Here is a 25774-nt window from a genome sequence, read left to right as displayed (position 1 = left end):
TTAAAAAAGCAGCAGCATAACTAAAGATTTCTTATCATCATTTACCTGATGGCCTGTGAAAGCACTAGGCATACTAGTGTCAAACGATTGTGTAGGATAACCAGAAGCATTAGGTGTTGGTCGATCTCTAGAACTATAGGAAGATGACTGCCTATTAACTAAATCGGAATTTTGTGAGGGCATGGATGAAATTGGAGGTGGCATGGGTGGCAGAGGTGGATGGTTATTGGAATGTCTATGCTCATGCCCATGGGATCCACTTGACAGAGAAGTGTCAGAAAACTTCTGTGGACTTCTTTTCTCATATCTACTGCGAGATGATTGTTGCCGAGCTGCTTGTGCAGACGATCTCCCCGATACACTAATAGGAGAAACATGATCACGGAAAGAATTCTTATCTGGGCTAGGAACTGAATATTTTCGTTCCGAAGGATCATTAGCTTCTGAAAGCATTGCTGTCTGAGAAGAAAGGTCAACACCAGGACTTTCATCATCCTTTTGGAGTGATGTGGCCCTCTGAGAAAAGGGAATTCTTCCATTTTCCTGATTTTCTGTCTCCTCAACAATGGGACCTGGAGAATTTTCCCCAATTATGACAGGTGGTGATTGGAGACTATCATCTGGTTGAGGGAAAGGAAGTTTATCATCTGAACCAGATTCCTCATCAAAGACGATTTCAATTTCCTGATCATCATCAAGATCAGCCTTGGGCTGACGTGTGTTGTCTGGCTTAGCACGGAGATTGTCATCTAAACTTGTCTGACTTTTTACTTGAGGTGCATCTCCAGTTGAGGCAGGCACAGGATTTTGACGTTCCCTCTGCCTTGCCATAAATTCATCAACATGAATGGATGGAGGCCTTCCACTAAGTGTTCCACGTGGAGTAGAGTTCACAATATTTGATGCGCTACTTGCACCGTCTATGTTTCTCTCTCTTGCAACATAGTCATCTACATGCATTGATGGTGGTCTGCTTGTGTTTGGTTTCCGCTGACGGAAAGTATCTCTGCGTGTATGCCCTGAAGAAGCATTGGTTGTATTTAAACCTCGAGAGAACTGTCCAGTTGGTTCAGGTACTTGATTGTCCCTTGCACGCCTACTTCCATTCTCTCCCAAGACCAATTTCCTCCTGGCAGATTGGCCAGGCATTAGCTGTCTATCAGAAGAATCAGGCAACTCCCAAACCAGTCTCTTTGCAAATTCACCCTCTTGGCAGTCAACAGGCTCTTCTGAATCAACAAGAACCTTCCAAGCATTGGAAAAGAGGAAAGGAGATTCATCATTTACTGGCACATCGACTAGAGATGGCATTAGATGAGCTGTCATCACAACAGAGCGAGCAACTTTGGACGATGAGTCTGTGCCTTCTTCAAGAACCATCTGAACTGAATCTGTGCATAGCCCAGAATTCTCAAGAATTGAGCATAGTAATTTGATCGAATTCAGTACCTGAGAAGTAACATCAATATTAGAAATAGCGCGGCAAAGCAAAATACTCAACATAACAACATAGTAATATACCTGGGGTAAAAAGGACTTTCGAACAGAAGTCTTCGAATTTTCAAGGCCCTGGCATATCTTCTCTTCAAATGTCTTCAAGAATGATGCAATCTCATTCAGACTCTCACCAGATGATTCCAAGGAATCACTAGGATCAGAAGGGATCCCAAATAGATACCTCAATATTAACAGACCCTCAAGACTAAAAACAACAGAAAGATTATCAGCTAATGCATCTATAGTTCCAGATATGGTAATGCATCGACAAGTCATAATATAAAGATATGAATAACACTAATCGCCAGCCAATAAGATTTGTTTTGGTACGAACCCTGACTATGGAAAAAGAAATCAGCTAGCTAAAAAAATAGCAAAATTTGAACCAGCATCAAGAATTAACTAAATGTCCAATCATGTTTGAAGTTAACATTGGAATCAACAAGGAAGTTGTTTAAAGATCTTAAATAGATATCACTGTATAGCAATTACATCTTCAGACCACAAATCATAGGCAATTGAAACTAAAATAGGTGCTGCTTCTTCCCTATCCTGTGCACAAATCACAGGCAATTGAATGGATCTCTGAGAACCATTCCAGTGAATATTGCAAATGTTGAAGCAAATAAAGTCAAAGCAGAAAAACCTAAAATGAAAATTACTGTACAATGAAATAGACAAACATCACGTGTCTTTCCACTAGCAGGACTCACTATGGATTCAGGACTGAGGGCATGGTGATGGACCAGAAACAGCAACAAAACTAAGAAAATGAATTATCTTTTGTAAGCTGGATAATTTCTACCAACATTGGGGGGTAGAGATTAGAGAATTCACAAGAAATAAATGGAAGAATAAGAAATCAACAAAATGGAATGGAGAAGGTGAAAAAGAAACAGATCCAAAATGCCACGGGCATATCGTAAATGCACAACATGGCATTGTGATACCCGGTAGATCATGATCCTAAGTTTTTTTCTCGAACACGCAGGAGAGCTGCATATCTTTGTATTAAGAGGAAAAAGGGGGGTTGTTCCAAATTACAGAGTCCAGCTCCTCTCCTTGGACCAGAGAGAGGACTGCAGAAACATGCTAGAGCTATTACATAAAAGGAAGACACTAGGACCTGACCACATCGCACTTATCACGCTTGTTCTACCAACCTTCCCGGGTCCAAGGCAGCAAGGCCCTTAGCCCCAGAGAACCTCAATAGTCATGATCCTAAGTGAACGGTACTCTTACCCAAATGTATTGATAATAGGACCATCCACAGTGGATTGTTGTGTCTGGAGATCACGCTTATCTCTCCATACATGCATGACCCAGTGCCACAGCACAAGGTCAACACCTCATTCACATTTATTTAGAAATTAGCATACGTTGACAACCATAACAGATAGCAAAAAAAGGCAAGTGCTTAAAAAATTGGCACATACATTGAGCATTGACTGCAAATAGTGCCTCTACACATTACTTCTGCAGAGTAGATGCTATTGAAACATTCAAAAGCAAGAAAAGGCAGCAACGCTTACTTTTCACCATACTGGCTGAGGGCGATAGCACCAAGTGTCAAGGAATAAATTGTTTCTACCAAATAATCTGTTGGTCGATCAGAACCAATGTTTTTTATGAGTTTCTTCCAGCACTTAAGCAATGAGGAAAAGCAACTCCAATTATCCACAGTTGACGAGTTACGATTAGCGTCATTCTCATCTTTTTCAATAAAATCTTTGTTGGAAGTATGGATTTGTGAGAAGATCAAAGTAACTGCACTTCTAAAGGTATAAGAAGAAGCCAATTCCTTGAATGCCAGGGAACATGCTAACATTTCCGGTCCGACAGGTAAAACCTGTGATATTATATCATTACATAAATATTATAATCAAACACAGAAATATATAGAAATAAATATGAACAGAGGTTTAAGAGTGATATCAAATTTTTTGAATAAATATACAACTCAATAATGGTTTATCGAATTTTGAGTGCCATATTATACAATTATTTAAAAAGTAGCATCTACGAAAACCAGTGATGAAAACATTGGGAAACATGTCAGGTGGAAACAAGCTAACAAGTTTCAGATATACTAAAAAAAACATCTCTGTTATAGGGAAGAGCAAGTTCTGCATCCACATAACACTTGAGAACAAACATAATCCCATCCGCAAGATACCCACAAAAAGAAAGGCAAATCCCAAGTGTAGTAGTGCAAAGCTACTGTTGTTCCATGTTTATATTGTCACACCTATTACTTATGTTTTTCCCACATCTAGCCTAGCGATGAGTTTTCTTTAGATTTTTTCTTAACTTCTACATATATAGTATCACACATGTGCAATTTCCAATTGTTAGCTTTTCCCCACCTATTATTTTCCCACAGGATTAAGGACATCATGCTATAAACTAAATAAATAAATAAGATATTAAGACCAATGCATCAAAACCCATGTTCCCACAAGAATAGACTAATAATAAACAAATGAAAAGAAATGTACCTGGCAGAACATCAAGAGGTGACGCATGATAGAAGAGCACTCGTGAACAGATTCCTCACTCAGGGGCCTATGTGGATGAAAAATCATTAGTTTTAGTACATAATACATAAATAGATAAATGTTTCTAGATAAATAATGATGTAGTTGTGTGTTTACTCTTCAGCAACAGCCTTCTCATTATTAAATGGGTCAATACTAAAGATATATGCAAGAGATTTAAACAAAGGAATCCTCCATTTGAGCATTAGATCATTCGTGGAGCTGGAGGACGCTCTTCCAAAAGTCATATCATCCGAAAAGCATATACTGCTACAATTCTGTAACAACTTTCTAAGAATCTTTGCTACTCCCATCTTCCAAAGCAATGCCTGGATTAAGAGAAATGAGAATATGAGCTAGGATGAAAGAGAAACAGCTTCCAAGAATCATATATGGCAGAACCTCTCACCTTCCCATTGGGATGCTCAGCTAATTTCACAATAAACTGAAGCAACTGATGCACCTGAAATGCATAAAGAACCTTCAGGTTTTGCCAATTCTGAATGCTGACATAATAAATGATAACAGGACTGAATTTGAGGAACCAAAAAAAGGCTTCTTCAACCAACTATGATGCCAAGAAAGTAACTCATTGTTATGTGCTCAATTGTTATACAGGTATGCAAATAGAACTGTTCTGAAGTTTGATTAGCAAAGACAATTCTAAGCACAACTAGAAATGCCCTATACAGTACAAAAACAGGAACTTCAGCAATGCAGACGCCTAAGGTTGTTAGCCCGAGTGGTGCGAAGCAACCGGCGGCACTCCACAGGTGGGGGGTTCGAACCCCCACCGGGGCGAATTTCCCCGCCTGTGGGAAAAAAACCCCCCTTGCTGTGCTCCTGATAGCTTGGGCTGTGTAGTCAGCCTGGCCCGGCCTGGTGTCACGGTTTCCCGGCCTAGTGGGTAACGGTCCCGGCCCGGGTAACGGTTCCAGGAAATGGCACCAGACCCAAGGTCAGAAAGAGCCGGGGTTCGGGGGGTTTCTTGGCCTGCGTTAGAAGGCCTCCTTCTTATAAGAATGCTCGGGGGGCGGCTAGCCCCTCGCAGGTCAAGTTTTTTTTTCAGCAATGCAGACAGGAGGTTCCTGCAAGAATCTTGCAAGTTTTCAGGCCACAGCATCACCAGTTTGTGTGTGGCAAACATCAAGGTCTATTGGAGACTATTCCAGCGGAACTGATTGTTATATTTCCAACAAAAAAAAGAGAGAGAAGGAAAAAAAAAGAGAAACCAGAACAAGGCTTTGGATTTTACCCCTGTTCCAGGAACCAATTTCAGATGGAACTCAGAAGATTCCACAATCTCTCTTGTGGATGATACCTTTAATTGTGTTGTATATAACAAAAACTGCTTCAACTTGCTAAAACAGACGGGGGCAACAAAATCAGACCCAAAAAAATAATTGCCTTTTAAGAAGCTGGTCAGACAAGGGATTGCATTTCTCATGAGGTAAGTACTAAATTAACCCCAAGTGTTTAAACAGTAATGCCTTTATAATCACCAAATTAAAGTGAGAGCACACATATTATGCAAGTATAATGCTGCACGTTCCCATACCTTTAATATCTCTCTCTCTGACAGGGAAGTTTCGTTAACTTTATCATCTAACCATATAAATATCGGGCGAAGAAGAACCACTGCACACTCAACCTTCTCTGAGGCAACACGAACAATGAAAATACGAAGCATGTCTTGTATCACCATCAAGGCCTATAAGATATAACAGTATATGTAAGAAGTGAACAAGAGAAAGGTAGTTAGCTTTGGAGTGATAAGCAAAAGAAATAAAGCCAGTACGTACCGAGGTAGCAAAGTTATCAATGATATGAGCAAATCTATCAAGTTGTGGCGTCAGCCTCACAAGTAATATGTCTATATGTTCAGGATGCAAGTACCAGTTCACCTCTTTTTCCACCTGAGGCCCTAGAACTGTACTAGTACTCAAAGATCTAATGGCACTCAGTGAAGGAAGTTCAACTTTCCATAGCCATATGCCTTCATCTGGGAACAGATCACCCTTGCAGTGCACACAAGGTATTAGAACAGGAGGGGAAAAATCTCTAAACATGACATCAATACTATTTGAGATATGAAACAGGATTAATAAAGTCATCTTAATGGCCATTTGGTTTGAGGATATGTGACACAATATTGGTTGAAGATTACAAGGGATGATGTGGTGACGGAGTAAACCATTCATCCATAAACAACTAGCTTTGGATCCTAGCTAGATTCGGAGGTCCATTTGTTGTCCCATCCTCAAAGCATATACATTATACGAGTCCCGGAGGTACAAAAGTAGCCAAAATGCTTACCAGAAGACAAAGCAGACTAAAAGCAGCCTTTGGACCTAATGGTATGGACGCATTAGTAGCCTCAACATTTTCAAGAAGGAAATGAAACAGACCAGGTGCCCAATTATACAAAGGCCAGCAAGCAAGTGCTGACGTAATAAGATGGCAAACAACACCAAAACCAACGGCAAAAGTAGGAGACATGAAGGATAAATCTGCAGCACATGCTGCTAGTCTTGGGCTGCATGAACAAAGTTGCATACATGTGTTAGAAAAAGGGGGAGATTGAGAGGGGAGTGTAGGGGGTATAAAATATATGTGGTATGCAACAACCTAACTTCTCGATGTAACTGGAGAAGAGAATTAAGAAGTTTTTTGTTGCGATATTGTTCTTTCGTTTCCTGCAAAGAAGAAATAACCCAAGCCTATAAGAATTAGAAGCTTTGAGACAATCAATGTGCTCATAAACAGAGGACTGCACATTGACTATGTCACATAGAATAGGAAATACAGCTTACACGTAATATATGAAGTAGATTTATCAACAAGACAAGTGAGGGAATCATGAGGTCAACAATAGCTTGCTCATGAGTTCGATCTAGAAGTAATTCAGTGGTAGAACTCAGTTCAGCCCCTTCATCAACAAGGTAATCTGAAGGAAGAATAATCATGAAATTTTAGCACATGAAGATTCATGAATAAAAGGATCTAAAGTTATACCAATATCACGAATTCCATCTCACAATAGAAAATTATAAAGTAAGGTGCTCACCATAACTATTTGATAAGCGCTCAAGCATAGACTTGCAGTTCATCAGGACTATGTATATAACAGTAATGGCACCTTCTTCAAAAAGGGACGATGCCACGGCCTTCACAGACAGCAAAAAGGTAGGCATGTCAAACTATTAAGTCATGAACAAATGGGTGTTCCATATTCATGAATCTCTTACCTTATCATCCGAAATAAATGCCAAGATGCGGAAAGCTGTTGTTAATTGGACAACAGAAGTGCTGCACAGGGCCACTCCATCGAAATACTTGTCCGCAACAAGTTTACCAAGAAGATTATCAATGACCTGACCATCTGAGCTACTATTTGAATCTGCAACAACATTTTCGACATCCATTGAGTCTGACACAAGCACATTTCCAGAAGAAAGATGAGCGTCTCCACCAGATGCGAGAATTGCAGAATAACGAAGAAGCCCACATGCACCATTTCTCTGATAAACAACACCAGCATCTATCCATTCAAGCAACCTTGTTGGTGCATCTTTCCTATTTGAACCTGGAGAAGATGAATGCAGAGCCTTGTGCAGATCAACAGCAAATCCAATCCATGACTTAAGTGATGAAGAAGTTGAGTCTGCAACCAAAACTTCAATAATTTCTGCAGCCGAATGGAAGATTGCGAGACCCAAAGGCGATCCTCCTAAGATCAGACAGAAAGGCATGTAAGCTCACGAATACTTTACAAAATCTAAGAAATGGAAGGACTCAGAAGAATATAATGATCATCTCAACCATTCTTAGCCATGACTGAATCAAGATCCTTGTACGAAGAGAGAGATCTCAATAGAACTGATATTGCCTGCAACAGGAATACTGACATCACTCAACAATTCAAATAATTTTCATAAGATAATAGTAGAGGTAAACAAATATGTACCTCAGGAAAGTACCCAAGAGCTAGTAATGCTTGCCGACCAGAATCAGACCTGCATCCCAATGTAAACCTATGTGGTCATATGGAGTCATGGAAAGATCTACAAAAGAAGATACTGGAAACAAGAACCTATCCCTTTCTACAAGCGCAACCCTTCGTGCTGAGAATTTAACTAGGTATCTTCAATTTCAGATATAAGAATTATAGCTAAGACATAAAAGTTACAGGCATTTTACTAGACCACTGAGAGGACGTCATTGAATGACGGGACAAAGATCCAGATAATATTAGTGTTGTCTCTATCATTGATTACTGAGAATGGAACAGATAATCTTTCCCGAAGAAAAAAACATCTTATGATCAGGGTACTGGACTTAAAATTGGAAGATAATCTCAATTTGCAGCTGTTCATCATTATTTGACACAACTATTCATACACACAAGTAAATTTATCAATCAAACACTTTCATCAATACTGACCTTGAAATTGCACAAAGTTCCCAAAGAACCCACAAAAGTTCATCAGAATTAGAAGGAACTGAGAGTATCCTATTTGCAGCACTTCCCTACAGAGAGCAATTCGACTATAATTAGAAACAAGAAAGTATATAGCTCAAACGTGATCAGTTGATTGCATGTAAATTATGTTCCTGCAGCAACAGAAGTTTGACATAATAAAACTACAAGTAGATGTAACGGCATTCATAGTGTGGAGGAAATGGCACATAGTATGATGGAAATGTTTTCACAAAAACATGTGACACAACACGGTGCACAGGTACTGATGTCTAGGCCCAGGGCCTCATCAACACTGAGGCGTGATTATGGTAGGAGTGGGCACTGGGCAGATACCATGCATAGGAGAGTGGGTGCACAGGGAAGGATAGGGAGATGTGAAGGAGGTGACTACTACTAGAAATAGCTTATTTTGTACCCTTATTTCACAATGCCATGAGTGTAGGAGAGAATAATGCTTGTATTCCTCCAACCCTAGAAGGGTGGGTATATATAATACCTATCAGGGAATACCTTACCAACGGTAAGGTATTTATCAGTGGAGCCCGGTAGCGATAATCAATACAGATTATCGTTGATATTGGCTTCGATTATCATGATAATTGCGATTATCGCTAAAATCGGCTTCGATTATTAGTCGATAATCATTGATTATCGAACGATAATGCAATCCCTGATACCTATACATGGGCCTCTATACACATGGGCTCAATATACTCCAACACCCCCCCGCAGTCTGAACTACCGGCGCAGCGGTGTTCAAGACTGGACAAAAAGCTAACACCCCCCGCAGTCACAACTAGCCACCGGCTACGTTGAGGCTGGATCGAAACTCCGAGAAGGTCGAGGAGGGCAGCCCCTTGGTGAAGATGTCAGCAAACTGGGAGGTAGTCGGAACATGGAGTACCCGAACATCGCCGATTGCGACTCTGTCGCGCACGAAGTGTAGGTCGATCTCCACGTGCTTCGTCCGCTGATACTGGACGGGGTTGGTGGAGAGAATACACGGCGCTGACGTTGTCGCAGTAGACAAGCGTGCTCTTGGCGAGCGGGCTGTGGAGCTCCGCCAAGAGCTGTCGTAACCAGGACGCCTCCGCTACGCCGTTAGCGACAGCCCGGTACTCCGCCTCGGCACTGGAGCGGGAGACAACCGGCTGCCGCTTGGACGACCAGGAGACCAGGTTGCCGCCCAGGAAGACGGCGTAGCCGGAAGTGGAGCGACGAGTGTCCGGGCAGGCAGCCCAGTCAGCGTCGGTGTAGACCACCAGCTCAGCAGAGGACAAGCTGTGAAGCACCAGGCCGAGGTCCACAGTGCCACGGACGTAGCGGAGGAGACGCTTCAGCGCAGCAAGGTGTGATTCCCGGGGATCATGCATATGAAGACAGACCTGTTGGACAGCGTAGGTGAGGTCCGGCCTGGTGAAGGTGAGGTACTGCAAAGCACCAGCCAGACTCCGGTAGGCAGTAGGATCAGCCACCGGATCACCCATATCAGCGGACAGCTTCGCCTGAGTGTCGACAGGAGTGGAGCAGGGCTTGCAATCAGTCATCCCAGCCCGCTCCAGGATATCGAGTGCGTACTGCCGCTGGTACAGGAGAAGACCAGACGGGCGAGGCTCAACAGTGATGCCCAAGAAGTGGTGGAGCTGACCGAGATCCTTCATAGCAAACTCCTGCTGCAGAGAGGAGATGACACTCTGAAGCAACCACTGACTAGAGGCTGTGAGCACAATGTCATCAACGTACAGCAGCAGATAGGAAGTCTCATCCCCACGGCGGTAGACGAAGAGAGACGTGTCAGACTTGGCCTCGGTGAATCCCAATGTCATCAAGAACGTGGCGAACCGAGAGTACCAAGCCCGAGGAGCCTGCTTCAGTCCATAGAGAGACTTGTTGAGCCGGCAGACCATATCGGGACGACTCGAATCCACAAATCCCGCTGGCTGAGAGCAGTAGACAGTCTCTGACAGAGTGCCATGAAGAAACGCATTCTTCACGTCCAGTTGGTGCACAGGCCAAGAGCGCGAGAGCGCAAGCGAGAAGACCGTGCGCACCGTAGCGGGCTTCACGACTGGGACTGAAGGTCTCATCATAGTCCACACCAGGCCGCTGAGTGAACCCCCGGAGAACCCAGCGAGCCTTGTAGCGCTCCAGTGTGCCATCAGCCCGACGCTTATGCGTCCAGATCCACTTGCCAGTCACCACATTGTAACCAGACGGACGCGGCACGAGGTCCCACGTCTGGTTGGCAAGAAGAGCCGCGTACTCCTCTTCCATCGCGCGACGCCAGTGAGGATCCGCCAAAGCGTCGCGGACAGAGGAGGGTACCGGAGAGACGCCGGGTGGGGCTGAGGACGAGGGCCCGCGACGGCCTGGACCTGCGCGGCGTGCGCAGCGGCGAGGGAGGCGGCAGCCCGCGCGGCCTGCGCGGCGGGCGCGGCGGGCGCGACGGCGGCCACAAAGGCGGCATCGGCGGCCAGGTCTGCGGGCGCAACGGCGGCCTGCGCGGCGTGCGCGGCGGTGAGGGAGGCAGCAGCTTCGGCGGCGCGGCCCACGCCCTGGAGTGGAGGAGGCACCTGGGCAGCGGCCTGGAACAAAGGAGGGGTGCCCGCGCCGGAGGCCCACGCGCCCACAGGAAGGGCCCTGGCGCCGACGGCATTAGGGGCTGCAGCGGCAGCAGCAGGGGCGGCGGCATCAGCCGCAGGCACCAGAGGGGCCGCGCCCGCACCAGGGACGGCCTGAGCGTCGGCGGCGGCGGCGGGCCCTCCCGCGCCCGCGCCAGGGACGGCCTGGGCGCGGCGGCGGCGGCAAGTCCGATCTGGGCGGCGGCGGCGGCTGCAGCCCCGTCCTGGGCCCCGTCCGCACCTGCGCCCGCGCCAGGGCCAGCCTGGGCGGCCAACGCGGCGGTAGGGCGGTCCCAGGCGGCGGCGGGAACCGGAGCAGAGGAGGGGAGGGCGGCGGCCGCTCCAGCGGCAGATCCGGCGGCGGCGGCCCCGGGGGTTGCGGATCCGGCGGCCCCGGGCGCGCCGGATCCGGCGGCCCCCAGGCCCCTGCCGGCGGCGGCGGCCCTGCCCTGCTCGGGATCGAGCAGGGCCAGGGAGGCGGCGGGCCTGGTAGGCCAAGCGGGCCATGGCGCCGGCGCAGAGAGAGGGGAAGGACGAGAAGAGAGGGAGGGGAAAGAGGAGAGGGGGGAGGAGGGGCCGGCGGCCAGCCATGGTTGCCGGCGGCAGCGGCGGCGGGCTGGAGGGTGGAGAGAGAGAGGAGAGAGAGGAAACCTAGGCTAAAGATACCATGTAGGAGAGAATAATGCTTGTATTCCTCCAGCCCTAGAAGGGTGGGTATATATAATACCTATACATGGGCCTCTAGATGGGCCTCTATACACATGTGCTCAATATACTCCAACAATGAGGCATCCTATTTAGAAGAGGAGTTCACTAATAACAAGACCATTAGTGGGCACTGGGCAGAATACCATGCATAGGACCGGAGTGGGTGCACAGGGAAGGATAGGGAGATGTGAAGGAGGTGACTACTACTAGAAATAGCTTATTTTGTATCCTTATTTCACAATGCCATGAGGCATCCTATTTAGAAGAGGAGTTCACTAATAACAAGACCATTAGAATACATAGTCTTTAAAATGAACTGTTTAATATTATCTGTTTTCTTTGGGGAGTAATTTCATTGGAGCACAAATGTCAAGTTGCCAGCCCTGACCTGTAGGGCATGCCCCACATGACACCTTTTCTTTTATAATTTGCATTCAATATAGTCAGTCTATTCAGTGTGTCAAGTATGTAGGTGAAAAAACTCATAATAAAACATTACAAATTGAATAAGTGTGATGCAACTGCACAAACCACTTTAAGATGTAATTCCGTGATTATCCCAACTTCTTGTGGACGGCAGAAGAACCCTTTTGACAAAAGAATAAAAGCCTGTCTAAGAGTTATGCATTCTGCTTTATTCACATTTTCCGCATCTTGAAGAGAAAGAACGATAAGCTCAGTCGCTTCAGGTTGACTGAGCAAGAACGATAACCCTGGGAACAGAAAAGAGTAAGTTGTCATAGTTTCAGGAAAATCAAGGTTAAGATTATTCCAGTTCAAGAAATATAAAATTGCGACCAAACCTGAACGAGAAAACAGGAGGGAGAGGATAATAGATTCAATTGATGATGCTATCCCCATCAAAATTTCAGCAGCAGGCCCACTTGCTAAATGCAATATAGGCGATGACAATAAGGCTGCTGACACAGGGAAAAAGCTTCTTTCCTGCTTACAAAGAGTACAGAAATAAAGAAATTGTATTCAAGTCATAAATTTAGCTGTAAAGCTTCTGTAAGACTGATAATCAACAGATTGCAGAATGCATTGCCATTTTCATTTAAGCAGCTAAGTTAAGTTAGTGGAGAAATTGTCTACATGACACTGAACAAATATCAACCTGTTGGTGAAAAAAATCTTGTACTACAGAATAAAAAAATGAGTCCTACAGACAAAACCATGGAAATGAAGTGTGTCCTAAACAAATTTCCCTAAAATATTTCTCATCTTGTGATTTACTGATTTTACATAGTTAAGAATGATAATCAACAGATGGCAGAAAAAATTCCCATATTAAGATCAATTTGTATCCAATTGCCTGGTTTGGCCATGCCAGAGATAATGTATTCCCCAAATCATTTTCTAGCTGCCAAGCTTCCTATATTAAATTCAATTTGACAGGACAGCTGGCAAAAGTTTACCTAATTCAAAGATAAAGACTGATATGACTATCAGATTCATCATAAATATTAAAATCAGAATACAGAAGATGGGTCGAAGCCCATTCTTTTGAAAATATGCAATCCCACTAAGGACCAATATAGGCCAACAAAAAAAAACACAATAAGATACAATGAGTACAGCGGTATACAGTTCAGCACTAGTGAAAATGTAACAGCAAAATAGAATAGTACCACACACAAGAGAGCTGCATATGATTGACTTTAGAAAGAATAAATCCGGGTAAAACACCCAATCAAAGAAATAAAAAAGTGCACCACAAACGGAAAACAAAATAACCAGTTAACCACAACGAGTACTTACAGCACTCAACTCAAACCAATGCTAGCTGTGTCAGCCCTTTGGCCGCGGACAGCCCAATAATAAGAGCGGTTAGAGTTGAGCTAGTAAGGTTTGACTCTAATTCCTATAACCAACATGAAATGTTGAGAGCACACAGTGTTCATAGCCCATCGAAACAGCAGTAAGATGAGGGAGAACACCCTTATCCTTGGTCCTCAGCCCTATATTCAACTTAAAAACTGTCTAATGTACTAATGTAGGATAATGGATGAATTGAAAGACTATATATAAAACCATAGAAGATAATGCAAATTGAGCACAAGCATTAACCCAAATTCGATCAAGATTAACAGAGCAAATAGGTACATAATGTGTAGAAAAACAACAATGCATGTTCAGAGTATTACCTGGATAAGAGGTAACAAGTATTGATCAGTATCATACTGCAAAAAACTGTACTTAGAAGAAGTTATAAGATCAATCGTCGCTTTGTATGAAAGTAAGCCCTCCAAATGTTCAGACTTAAATATTCTTCTAGCAGAAGCCACTAGTGAGGGATCTTCAATAGGACCACAGAAAATTATCAATTTCTGCATCAGCATTTGTCAACACAAAGTCATGGCTAACCCACATCACTTTTAAGGAGAATGACAAATGTGTATCCAACTGCAATAAGCATTTGCCTGTAAAACAACAAACTGAATCTTACCGACATTTCAGCAAGTTCAACACTAGCAGAAATAAGAAATGGAACTCCATCTGTGGAAAGTTTATCAGCCGGAAGATCAGAAATCACTTTGACCACTGCAGACTGCCAAACAACCAAAAGGTTCTTATCATCTACATATAATACACTAAGCTTGAATGTAAAGGTCACTTGGTTGGGGGATTCAAGCATAAATCCTTCGTACCTCATATTTAGATAGTATCTCATAAAAACGCAAGCGTTGTAGAACATATGTAGCTAGAGAGGCGATATCATGCCTTTCCTTTTCCAGTAGAAGCTTCAACAAAGAGCAGTAGCCATCGCTGCTGCCACCAGGTATACTGTTGAGATCAGTTCGCGGCCACCATCCCAGGAAAGCTTCACATCCAAAAGCATGCCGAGTAGCATGCTCGACAATACCTAGGAGAAGCAATGTGGTAGCTGCAGATTTTGGTGTCTTCCAACATAGCAGATTAATGATTTGCCCCATCCCACCACTACTAATAAAATAAAAGCAACTCTCCTTTGAGGAGCATAGTAGGAGAACCAAACTCAAAGACAGCACCAACCATTTGTTCTGAAATTAAATTAGCATGAGATAAATAAATGTTGAAAACAAATTTAGCGGATATGTAGAAAATCAAGGTAAACATGATATAAACTACCTGAGAAGGGCATTGCAGATCAAGTAAAGAAAAATTCTTGTAATATGGGAAACATCGATTAAACAGCTCAACAAGAATCTTGGTCGTAGGCAATTCCTCATCTACTGCAAATGCAAAGCCATTATCATTGCTGTCAACAACAGCATGGACATTTTTCCAAATTTCAGAGAGCTCATTGAAAGCTTCAGTGAGAATTTTGTTAATTTCCTGAGAATCAGAATCACTCTTGGTGGAGGCATTTGCCAAGTCTTGATTCCAAGTGTGTAGGATATGGTTTGTACTAGCAGTCACATATTTGGAAATAGCTGAGATAACTGCACTTCTTAGGTTAGGAATAAGATTTTCCACAGCAGACATTTGGTACATTTTAAGAGTCAAATGTAAAACATTCTTCGCTTCAATTGATAGGTCAACATCGGTGGCTTGAAAACTCAATGGTTTCAATGAAGATAATGATTCTTCAAATGACAATTTGGATGAATATAGTGCGGGTGGGAGGTCCTCAAGCTTTCCCTCTGATGGAGAGCTAACAATGTTTGCAAGAGAATGGTCCAGACCCAGTTCTATGTTGAATTGACCAAGATCTTCAGCAGTATTACCGCATATTACAAGAGTGAGGCTGCGATAAGTTCCACGCAGTACTAAATGGTTTGTCACAATAGCCTGCAAGATAAGGAAAACAAAGAAATTTATAAGCAGCTAAAGAATCATGCCCCACAATATCAGGAAAGGAAATAACAGCACAAGCAGATGTGACAGATACTACCAAGCAAATGACTGACACTCGATTTACATGACCAGCAGGAAATTTAAAACAAGACAGTCTAATTGGGTAAAGAGCATGGGAGGTCTTTAAATATGTTTGGCTTATTTTTTATGTCCATTAACTTGTAAACTGTCACCGCAGATAACAAAGTTTGTTTTTGACTGGAGGGCTCAATAAGATAGAGAAGTTAAAGAACCAGTGACCCATAACTTAGTTTGGGACAAGTTCTTCTTTTTTTTTTGAGAGAAAGTTTGGGACAAGTTCTTATTATCCATGATTACCGCCGAGTAGAAAGCATCAAGCTGCTGCTGATTTAGACTGCTTGGATATTCATTTACAAAAAAAAAAAAACCTATGTCAAAGAGTTTGAATACCAACCATCAAATTTTCTTTATTAGGATCAGATCAGGATCCTGAAATCTGTTTTTTTAAGACAACAAAACGAGCTTCACCACATGTTTTTCACGAAAGATCATAAAAAATCAAATGAACTAGTTCAGACAAAACAATGATTTGTATAATAGAATCTCAACTGACAACTTAAAACCATTTAAACACACTCATTAAACAATTTCTAAAGAATCTTTATAATCCTTCTTCTAAATAAACATCCATTCAGGGACATAACTTTGCAGGTTTCAGTTCAAGGACTCAAAAGTCACACTCAGAAAAGCTCAGGGTTTTACAGTCACTTAGTGCAATTTACAAATCTCAAATAAACAACTATTACCTCACCCCTGTCCACTGTCCTATCCATCAGAGACATAATTATCATCAAATCTAGGAATTGCAGTTGAAATTTACTTCTGATCATCAAACCACAAAGATTCATATGACATTAGTCTGATGAATAAAACATTGAACAGGTAATCCCATCCTTTTTTTTCTTGAACACGCAGGAGATCTGCGTATTAATATATTAAAAAGAAAGGGGGTGAGAACACCCAGTCACCAGTACACAGGTTTTGTTTGTTTTTCAGGGGAAAATAAACTGTAGACCCCCCCCCCCCCAAACACACACACCAGGACCACTATCCTAACCAGCTGGTAACAGGGCGAGGATGTGAGCAATTCCTCGAGGCCCAGCAATATCCCACAAGTGCAGCTCCTCCCTGATGGATGAAAGAAGCCCATTCAGATTGGCTGCAGTCCATCAAACACAGCAGTTGCGGTGTTTCCACAGCGACATGCCACCAAGATTATAATTGAGTTAAGCCCCTTTTTAAACAGGCCATCCAACCTACCGCTCACCTTGTCCCACCAATCATCCAAGGAGCTTTCATCAGGTTGTGGGGCTGACAATGCTCAATGGCACACATGCATGCATGTGCAAATCAATCCACAAAAGTTCATGCAAGGTGAACCAGGGTAGACCTACTAGCACCACCTAATGTCCTTCAAGCAGTATCGATAGAGTAGACTTCCGCTATGGTAAACTATTGATTCAGAATAGCATTAGGAACCACTGAACCAAAATGTGAGAAATTTCACTAACTTAATATGAAACACTGGTATGCTCTTAGGCCCAAAGTGCGGTATGAAGAAAACTCGTGGTAGTGCAGTGATGGTTGCGGTCAAGATTAGAACAACTTCATAACCTGAAGTGTGGTATAGAGAATTGCTGCTTCTCTATAAGTGATAAATTAGTTTCTGAGCATAAGATCAGTTACATTGTGCATTATCTTAACTGGCCACAATATTATCCCCATTAGTTGAAATTGAAAAAATACTAAATTAGGTTGTTTCAGAGATCTCTAACAATCATCTAAATTGTCTTGGAATACATAAATAGAAATGTTCTTTAGGCTCAGATTCTTCTTCAACCTGGTCCTAGACTCTTGTCGGGCTGCATATGGGAGAAGAGCTCCTGACCAGTCAACCAAGGGCAGGTGTCCTACGGTATCCTACCCTAGCGTCTTGGATCCTTACCCAGCCAAGGACTACGACAATCCTTAGACCTTAATAAGTTGAACCCTTAAACATTTTGTCGAGCAAAACAAATGCAGTAACAAGATATTGAAAAAAACAACAAAGAAACAAAAAGCTCCAGTTGGGAGAACATGACAAAATAGAAACTGAGAACAGTATATCATACCTCAACTTCTAGCACATTGGATGAAGAATGTGAATATAAGAAAGGCTGGCAAAGGCGCCTAAACCGAGACTCCCCATCGCAGTGAACATACACTTCCAAAGCAAATGAAGGTGGCGATGTAGCACTGGATATAATAACATTAACAGTAGTCAGGGAACCTGGCTCATCATCAACATAGGCAAAAGGCAGTGCGTATAAATTGTGTGTGCATGCTCCTTGCACAGGTGAACAATCAGTCAGTTATACTTGGAATTTCACACTGAAGAAAACTGAAATCTCACTCTTAATGACACTCGTAACAAACAAAAGCATCAGTGGCAAACAGCAAGCTATATCAGAAAAACAATAAAATCTTAAAAGAAAAAAAAATGTGTATAAAGGAGATCGCCCCAGGCTTAATGTGCTGAACAAGTGAGCAGATGTTGTAATTTACCATAACTACATCTAGAAACAACAAAATGAGAAGTTTGTATGGGGAAAAGGTTAAGCTGTCCTCAGCTTATAAAGTACTGTTACATACTAAGTGTTCCTTAGGCTTATTCATATACCACCAACATGACTGCAATCAAGGACTATCTTCGATACACATATTACTATAGGTTACCCTGCGAAATAAAAAAAACTAACTAAAACCTTTGCAAACTATTTGAAAATCACGTGCATTATTTTTTTGAAAAAAAAGAATCCTGAAAATTGTCAGCTACAAACCACGGACCATATACATGGAAAATCTCAAAAACATAATCTCATTTGCAAGATACAAAAAAAAGACAAATTGCTAGTGTGAAAGGAAAAGTCATAACATACATTTGGAACCGTTACATTTCAATATTTCCATATCTCATTTGTTTACTAGATTAGACAATCATTTGAGAACATTGTAACTTCTAAATTGTATCTTTAATAGTTTTCAAAATTGTGTGCTTTCCATAGAACCTATCCCCTGTTAATGTTAGTGCTAGGACTATAGTTTTAACTATCTACCATTTTTACTATCAGAAGGTTTCAGAACTGTAAGACATTGTATAACAGAACTTGTATTCGATTCAAGTCTGATGCAACCACTGTTGCTCTCAGAAGGCTTCAGAAATGTAAGAGATATATTTACACACAATCTAACGAAAGAAACTCATTCCAGCACTTGTATCTTTTTCAACTTTTACTCATATAACTAAAAGCACTTGACAAATAATTTACTGATTTTGTTGTAATCTTATCTTACAGTACAAAGCAAATGGAACACTATTATCCAACACCTAGATAGTTGGGAAAGACTGAAAGAGTGATATTAAAGCTTCAAGGATAAAAATGGACACGCAAAGGCATGTCAGGCCAACTTGTAACTAGCATATTTACTATGTGAGAGTCATCCTCAAGCAAATGCAGTCACCTATACATAAAACTGTTTGCATTTAACACATAAAGGTTATCAGATGTTACAAAGTAATCCTTGCTTACGATAAGTTACAAAGTAATCCTTGCTTTCGATAAGTTACAACAGAAAAATAAGTTAAACAGGGCACTCCTCTGCAGGACACATTGAACCACAAGTAACTTTTACATTGGAGACATATTTTTGTGCTGATTATAAGAAGATAATAAATACAAGGATGAGACATATTTTTGTGCTGATTATAAGAAGATAATAAATACAAGGATGTCGTAAGCACAAACACCAATATTCAAAAGAAATGCCTCTTACCCGACAAGGGAAATGTTTGGTGTAGAAGGAGCTGCATTTTGCTCAAGAAACTCGCATGCAGTGATCACAACTGGTTCAGAAAACAGCACCTGCATGAAGTAAAAAGTGCACTCAGGATAAGAAATAAATATGAAGTTGAAAGAGTATCCACCCCTATGTCTGAAGATTTGTTAATTGCAATCACATCAGATACTTGGCTGAGAGGAAAATGTCCCAAGGTGGGCACTTTTGGGTGTTTGAATACCAGCTGCTACTCCTTCATATCCTAACATTGCATTCCTAGCTTAGTAGAAAATGTCCCAAGGAAATATTCTAATAAGATACAGATGATCGTATCAAACAGGGGCAAGAAATAATTGCTCCAGTGTTCTGGTTCTCAGCAAGCGTTCTCGCGGGTTGGTGGTGATTGGGGTGCGCTCTCAGTCAACCAGCCGAGGTTCAAGATTTGCATCCTCTTAATATCAAAGTGGGGGTTGGCCTGCCCTTCCCGTCAAGTTTTTCTGGTTCTCATTTGCATTGAATCCACTTAAAGAATGGTACAGTATGTCTGACTATGTTTCAATTAGGTGACACCAGCAACTTCACTGCGCTGCTTCCCACACAAATGCGAAGCCATGGTGGTGCAGAACCAATGTCATGACTCCTGAACTTCTGGAATGAAATAGGTTGGTTCTCCCCAATGAATAACTACCAACTGTGTTCTGCGAGACCTAAACTTATCTAGCATGATAAGGTCAATATATCTCATGGGATCACTTCACACTGTGAATAGAATTTGTCTACGCAATTGCTACATTAAAACCAAATCTCTCCAATACTCAGCCTCGCCACACTCAATGCAAGTGGTGCGCCAAAGCACCAATCAAACCTAGCAGTCTACAAACTAAGAGAGCGTCTACTCACCCAGCGGTAGCTTGGTCGCAGATTCCAGAGCTGATTAACAAAAGGGGGAAGAAACGGGGTTGGGAATCGTACCTCGTCGACGTACTCATCTAGCTGGGAGTGGAGGATCGTCTGCGCGAACAGCACGACCGGCTCCGGTCGGCCCATCGCCGCGAATCGATTAATCCCGGATGGGCCGACTTGGAGTCGCCGTTAGCCACGCCTGCGCGAGCCAAAGCAGGCACAGAGCCTAAAACCCTAGCTCCCGCCGGAGCGCGAGAGGGGAGGAGAGGGGACGTCAAGCGTCCGCAGGTGGGCTTCGCAGCGTAGCGAGCCCGTGCGGGGTACAGGCTCCAGTTAGCCCCTCAGCGACGAAGTCGGCCGCGGCGGCGGCCTGTGGCAGAGGAGGGTTTGGTTCAGCGGCCGAGGAGCGTGGCAATGAAGGGGACGGTCCTTTTCCTAGTTTCCCCCTTTCATTTCTCTGTTTTTACCGTTGTCAAGAGACGGTAACTTGTCGGTCTGCCTTTTTTTCCCCCCTTGCAAACCAAAACCCTCCGTGTCAATCTCCGCTACTCTGCTCCTCTATGGTTCATTTGTTTACCTGGAGTGCGTATGAAAATCCGGTGTCTACTGAATTGATATATACTATAACAAATTTTGACACTCTGATCATATTAATTTATTTATCATCTCCAACTATCTTTCTCATACACATCATACACCATGAACATAATATCAAAGATCGTATTACCTACATATATTGTTATTTTTACCCATCTCTCCCCAACGGCACCCTGCATATCTTGCAGAACCGTTAGATCAATGGCTAGTATAAGAAACACAAATCAACATGAAGCTTGTTGAATTGTCACCAAAGCGAAGGAAAATAATCAAATAAACAAACTTTAAATCGTATAAGAATAAGAAAGAAAGAAAGAATTCAAAGTTATAGACCTCCCGTACTATCCTCACGTACTTATAAGTTTGTTGGGAATTAAAATTCTACATGAGTGACGTATGTTAGTAAGGATCTATACATCAGTAAAAAAATATACTTGATTATATTTATTTTCATAGACTTGTTTATAGATATTATATCCCATATTAAAATTTTGTGCGTAAAAGTACATCTCGGTAATAGAGTGTGAATGTAGATTTTGCTAATAGGTAGATCTTCATATTTTTTTAAAAAAAAATCCATAGAATCAAGTCACTATATATCATTTTAAGATGACAATCAAACCATGATATTTTTCTTTACAAAAGTCTGGTTCTAAAGAAAATTTTAAAATTGACATTTAGTTCCTGAGCCTTTCAAGATTTGACATTCTAACCCACATGTCAATGACTCAGATGATCTCATATGTTATTGTGATACGATGTCAAATCTTGAAAGCATCATCCAAATATCAAAATCCCTCGCTTCTGCAGCCTTGCAGGAGCAGCGTGTCGCGTGACGGCGTGGGCAATAAACAGTCCACGTGGATAGAGCCACAGAGCTGTGACTCTACGAGGGAGAGGGGAGGACCCGAGGACCGAAGAAATCCGAAGGCCCGGCGAGCTCCGACGCCGTGGAGTGGAGGGCAAACCACAGGAGCTGGACTTGGTGCCCAGGAGCGACGGGGTCGGCACAGGATGTGGTGCGCGTCGTGCCTGGCGTCCGCCTGCGCGGGCTGCACCTGCAACCTCTGCACGTCGGCGGCGTCGGCCGTGACCCGCCGCTCCGCGCGCATCGCCTACTGCGGCCTCTTCGCCGCCTCCCTCATCCTCTCCTTCCTGCTCCGCCAGTTCGCCGTGCCTCTTCTGAAGCACATCCCGTGTACGTGCCCCCCGTCGCTACTCACCCCCAGCAAACCCCTCCCATCCTTCAGCCCTGATTCATCTTCGCTTCAAGGCTCTGCCTGTTGTTTCTTCCCCCTATTACTAGGATAGATCGATCTGTTTGGAGTTCCTGGCTGCAATTTTTGTGGTACTAGTAGGTAATTGCGATGTAGCGTGCAAGATTGACCTTTCTCTCTGTGTGGTTGGGAGCTATTTGGGGAATTCGCCCCCGGATGCGTGCTAGATAGTCCCTGCTCTGGCTTATCCATTTTGTGTCTCTCCAACTCCACATACCCGGTATCAATTTTAGTTGGATTTAGGTGAATCCAGGCGCCCTTGGCATGAATTTCCCTGTCTGGTGAGTGTTGAGTCGGATAATTTCGTTCGCTTTGTGTGTAAATATTTACTCCCTTGGATATTTAGAACTGGCAACATTTCTCCACATCCCTCGAGGCTCAAGCGGGACAAAAGTATTAATGTATTATAGAGCACCCATTTGGTACCCAAGATAAAATACAGGTATGCAGAATAACATGAATCATGACAAATTGGACAAGATAGAGGCCGTCTTTGAATTCTACTAGTTTTGTCACTCGCAGCAGAGGTTGAGCCCATATGTGCTGCCTAGGACATGCATTTCATATTTGCTGGTATACTGGTACAGAGCATATTTGATGTGTGAAACTGTCAATTTTTAGTGAGCTATTATTTCAAACAGTACTCTTCTTTGTTTTGGACTTTTGATCCACTAAATCTTTGAGATTATGATAAATCAAATGAACCATTAATTGATTTCATGGCATATAGTAAGTCAGGAATTTACTGCATTGCAGGGGTAAATGCATTTGACCAGACACCACCAGATGAATGGTTTCAAATGAATGCTGTTCTTCGTGTAAGCCTGGGGAACTTCTTGTTTTTTGCAATATTTGCCATCATGATGATTGGTATAAAAGACCAGAATGATCGGCGAGATGCATGGCACCATGGTGGCTGGATTGCAAAGATTGCTGTCTGGGCTGTTCTCATTGTTCTTATGTTCTGTGTTCCGAACATTGTAATTACTATTTACGGTAAGCTTCTTTTGTTTCCCTGATCGTTAGTATTACACTGTCTTCAGAAATAACCATGTAAGATGACCATAGAGCACTCACAAAAATTCAAGTTCACTTCAAGTGTGCATATGGTAACATGTTTGAGATACAAGGTGCACATGGCAGTGTGTGCAGATCTCTAACATTATCTCTTTTCTTGATAAATCTACTTCTTGTCATATTTAGGCTTGAAAACATTGCATAATCATGTGTTACATTGAGGGTTTGCTCTTCAGATTCTTTTCCCTCTTGTCTTTGATCTTATCTCCCAAGTTAGAGAATTTCTGATGGCTGCAGCTAATTTATAGGTTGCACTAGATATACCTCTAATTGCCATTGTTTGTTGAGTTTTACTAATTTTGAAATTGATAATTGCAGAGGTACTGTCAAAGTTTGGATCTGGTTTGTTTCTTCTAGTACAGGTTGCGATGCTTTTAGACTTCACAAATAATTGGAATGACTCATGGGTTGAGAAAGATGAGCAGAAGTGGTAAGTGCGCTAAACACGAGATAGTGATGCTTGAACCCAGTTTATCATGTGATATTGATTATGCCATCTTATTTGATATTTCAGGGAAATAGCTTTACTGGTAGTGACAGTGGTTTGCTATCTCTCTACATTTGCCTTCTCTGGTGTACTTTTCATGTGGTTTAATCCCTCCGGTCATGACTGTGGTCTCAACGTGTTCTTTATTGTCACGACTCTTATTCTTGCCTTTGCCTTTGCAATAGTTGCTTTGCACCCCCAGGTAACATACCACCTCAAATTTGAAACTACTTCAAGTTATTAACAAATAGTCACTTGAATGTTTTTTTTAATCTCGGAACTTTCCCTATGGATATGCAAAACAAATATAGCAAGAATATTTATGTGTGGTTTTGAGATAATCGTTGGTATGTGATTCCTTCGAGTATTTGAGCGAGGAAATCTCAATACATTTGATTGTCTTCATGATCCAAATTTCTAATGCAACAGTTTATACAGTTCTCTGCTATTACCTGATAGAATTTGCTGTTAGGTGTAATGGAATACCGATTCCTTTTCCAGATCAATGGAAGCATTATGCCTGCTTCTGTCATTTCTGTCTACTGTGCGTACCTGTGTTACACTAGTCTCTCTAGTGAACCAGACGACTACGAATGCAATGGGCTTCACAGGCATTCTAAGCAGGTTTCAATGAGCGCTCTTATACTCGGGATGCTCACTACCGTGCTATCTGTTGTGTACTCTGCTGTCCGTGCTGGATCTTCCACTACATTCCTCTCACCACCATCGTCTCCTAGATCTGGTAAGGATATGCCAATTACACTCCTGCGCAGTCTCATTCTTTGTTGACTACCATGGTAATTAAAAACACCTACAGGAGCCAAAAACCCTTTACTCGGCGATGAGGAGACTGGCAAAGGCAATGACAAAGAAAGCGAACCTCGCCCTGTGAGCTATTCCTACACTTTCTTCCACCTCATCTTCGCCCTTGCAAGCATGTACTCAGCCATGCTTTTGACTGGCTGGACAAGTGCGGTGTCTGAAAAGTCAGAGCTAATGGATGTTGGATGGACAACCGTCTGGGTGCGCATCTGCACAGAGTGGGTCACCGCAGCGTTATACATCTGGACCCTCATTGCCCCGCTGCTCTTCCCGGACCGTGATTTCTCCTAGGCACCTGTGACCAGGAGTTGTTCCGTATTTGTGAATTGGCTGTGATTGTGAATATAAATAAGCAGAATTTGGAAGTAGAACAAGTAGCATCTGATGTTGTGGCCTGCAAGCGGTAGCATTTCGTACCTGTTCGTGTGGGCATATACAAACCTATATCTATGCCAAAGTAGTTGGTTGTGGATATTGAATCATATATAGTTGTATGCCAAGTTGTGACAATTACTAGTGGTTACGCTATAAGTGATTAACAATGGAGTAGCATCTGTGGTGTATGTGCTCGTGCGCCTGCGGCTCGTTTTGTGTTTACAGTTTACTGAGCTATATATAAGCATGAATGTTTTGCATTTTTGGGATGAATAGAAACTAGGCAGTCCATGCTCCAACCGGCAGCTCTGCTGCACTGCCGCCGCCACCTCCTGTAGGCCAGCTCGACTGCCCAGCATACCATCTTTGTAAACATCGAACAACTGATATAATTTTTTTCGAGTATAAAACAACTGATAATTACAAACTTACCGAAGACAATCTTTTTTGGGAGAACAGGTAAAATACTTAACTAGTGTTATGGGTGTTATGAACCACAAACTAAGCATTAACCGTTTGCAAAAGTTAAAAGTTATGATATCCGACGAGTGTTTAAGATCTCATTTGATTTTTTAAATAGCTGTCACATCGAATGTTCGGATGTCAATTCGAACGTTCGTATATCGATTTAATATAAAAATAATTGGAACTTTCTAAACGAATCTATTAGGTAAAATTAATGTACGCTTAGTGATGATCACTGTAGCAATTAG

The 25774-nt window shown here is 42.6% G+C and overlaps 2 protein-coding genes across 5 annotated transcripts in view; one reads left to right on the top strand and one right to left on the bottom strand.

Annotated features, from left to right (window-relative positions):
• Positions 1-22026, bottom strand: part of LOC120690869 (protein virilizer homolog) — a 39849-nt gene extending 17823 nt beyond the window's left edge. Inside the window, exons 1-25 of one of the 3 annotated variants that reach the window (XM_039973729.1) lie at positions 20496-22026; positions 19521-19609; positions 17819-17942; positions 14958-15620; positions 14498-14869; positions 14296-14397; positions 13994-14176; positions 12650-12791; positions 12378-12559; positions 8479-8564; positions 8002-8050; positions 7857-7923; positions 7283-7764; positions 7102-7201; positions 6848-6981; positions 6663-6730; positions 6351-6570; positions 5837-6052; positions 5593-5745; positions 4444-4497; positions 4152-4363; positions 3996-4062; positions 3030-3346; positions 1522-1702; positions 46-1449 (exon numbers count right to left, since the gene is read on the bottom strand). In XM_039973729.1, the coding sequence (XP_039829663.1) occupies positions 46-1449; positions 1522-1702; positions 3030-3346; positions 3996-4062; positions 4152-4363; positions 4444-4497; positions 5593-5745; positions 5837-6052; positions 6351-6570; positions 6663-6730; positions 6848-6981; positions 7102-7201; positions 7283-7764; positions 7857-7923; positions 8002-8050; positions 8479-8564; positions 12378-12559; positions 12650-12791; positions 13994-14176; positions 14296-14397; positions 14498-14869; positions 14958-15620; positions 17819-17942; positions 19521-19609; positions 20496-20570 (5742 nt within the window). In that variant the 5' untranslated portion in view covers positions 20571-22026. Of the gene's footprint in view, positions 1-45; positions 1450-1521; positions 1703-3029; positions 3347-3995; positions 4063-4151; positions 4364-4443; positions 4498-5592; positions 5746-5836; positions 6053-6350; positions 6571-6662; positions 6731-6847; positions 6982-7101; positions 7202-7282; positions 7765-7856; positions 7924-8001; positions 8051-8478; positions 8565-12377; positions 12560-12649; positions 12792-13993; positions 14177-14295; positions 14398-14497; positions 14870-14957; positions 15621-16453; positions 16572-17818; positions 17943-19520; positions 19610-20495 lie in introns of those variants that run through there. The other 2 variants (XM_039973730.1, XM_039973731.1) reach the window with 2 other exon arrangements.
• Positions 21805-25283, top strand: LOC120690871 (probable serine incorporator). 2 transcript variants are annotated; one of them, XM_039973733.1, is made up of 6 exons: positions 21805-22221; positions 23057-23296; positions 23696-23807; positions 23892-24066; positions 24366-24606; positions 24682-25283. In XM_039973733.1, the coding sequence occupies exons 1-6, from the start codon at positions 22038-22040 to the stop codon at positions 24975-24977; spliced, it is 1248 nt and encodes a 415-aa protein (XP_039829667.1). In that variant the 5' UTR covers positions 21805-22037; the 3' UTR covers positions 24978-25283. The 2 variants fall into 2 exon arrangements, with proteins under 2 accessions (XP_039829667.1, XP_039829668.1); XM_039973734.1 differs by lacking the exon at positions 21805-22221 and adding an exon at positions 22270-22581 and having other exon boundaries at positions 24682-25249.
• Positions 25284-25774: the final 491 nt, after the last annotated feature.

This window comes from Panicum virgatum, chromosome 9N (assembly GCF_016808335.1).
Source record: "Panicum virgatum strain AP13 chromosome 9N, P.virgatum_v5, whole genome shotgun sequence".
Classification (NCBI taxonomy): Eukaryota; Viridiplantae; Streptophyta; class Magnoliopsida; order Poales; family Poaceae; genus Panicum; species Panicum virgatum.
The sequence above is the reverse complement of the archived record's forward strand: the minus strand, read 5'-3'. Positions and strand labels throughout refer to the sequence as shown.

What these genes read in the sequence shown, in the direction of transcription:
- LOC120690871 (XM_039973733.1), top strand. Translation starts at nt 22,038, where the DNA reads ATGTGGTGCGCGTCGTGCCTGGCGTCCGCCTGCGCGGGCTGCACCTGC. An exon ending in CATTGTAATTACTATTTACG is followed by an intron (nt 23,297 to 23,695) that starts GTAAGCTTCTTT and finishes TGATAATTGCAG; the next exon opens with AGGTACTGTCAAAGTTTGGA. An exon ending in TAGTTGCTTTGCACCCCCAG is followed by an intron (nt 24,067 to 24,365) that starts GTAACATACCAC and finishes TTCCTTTTCCAG; the next exon opens with ATCAATGGAAGCATTATGCC.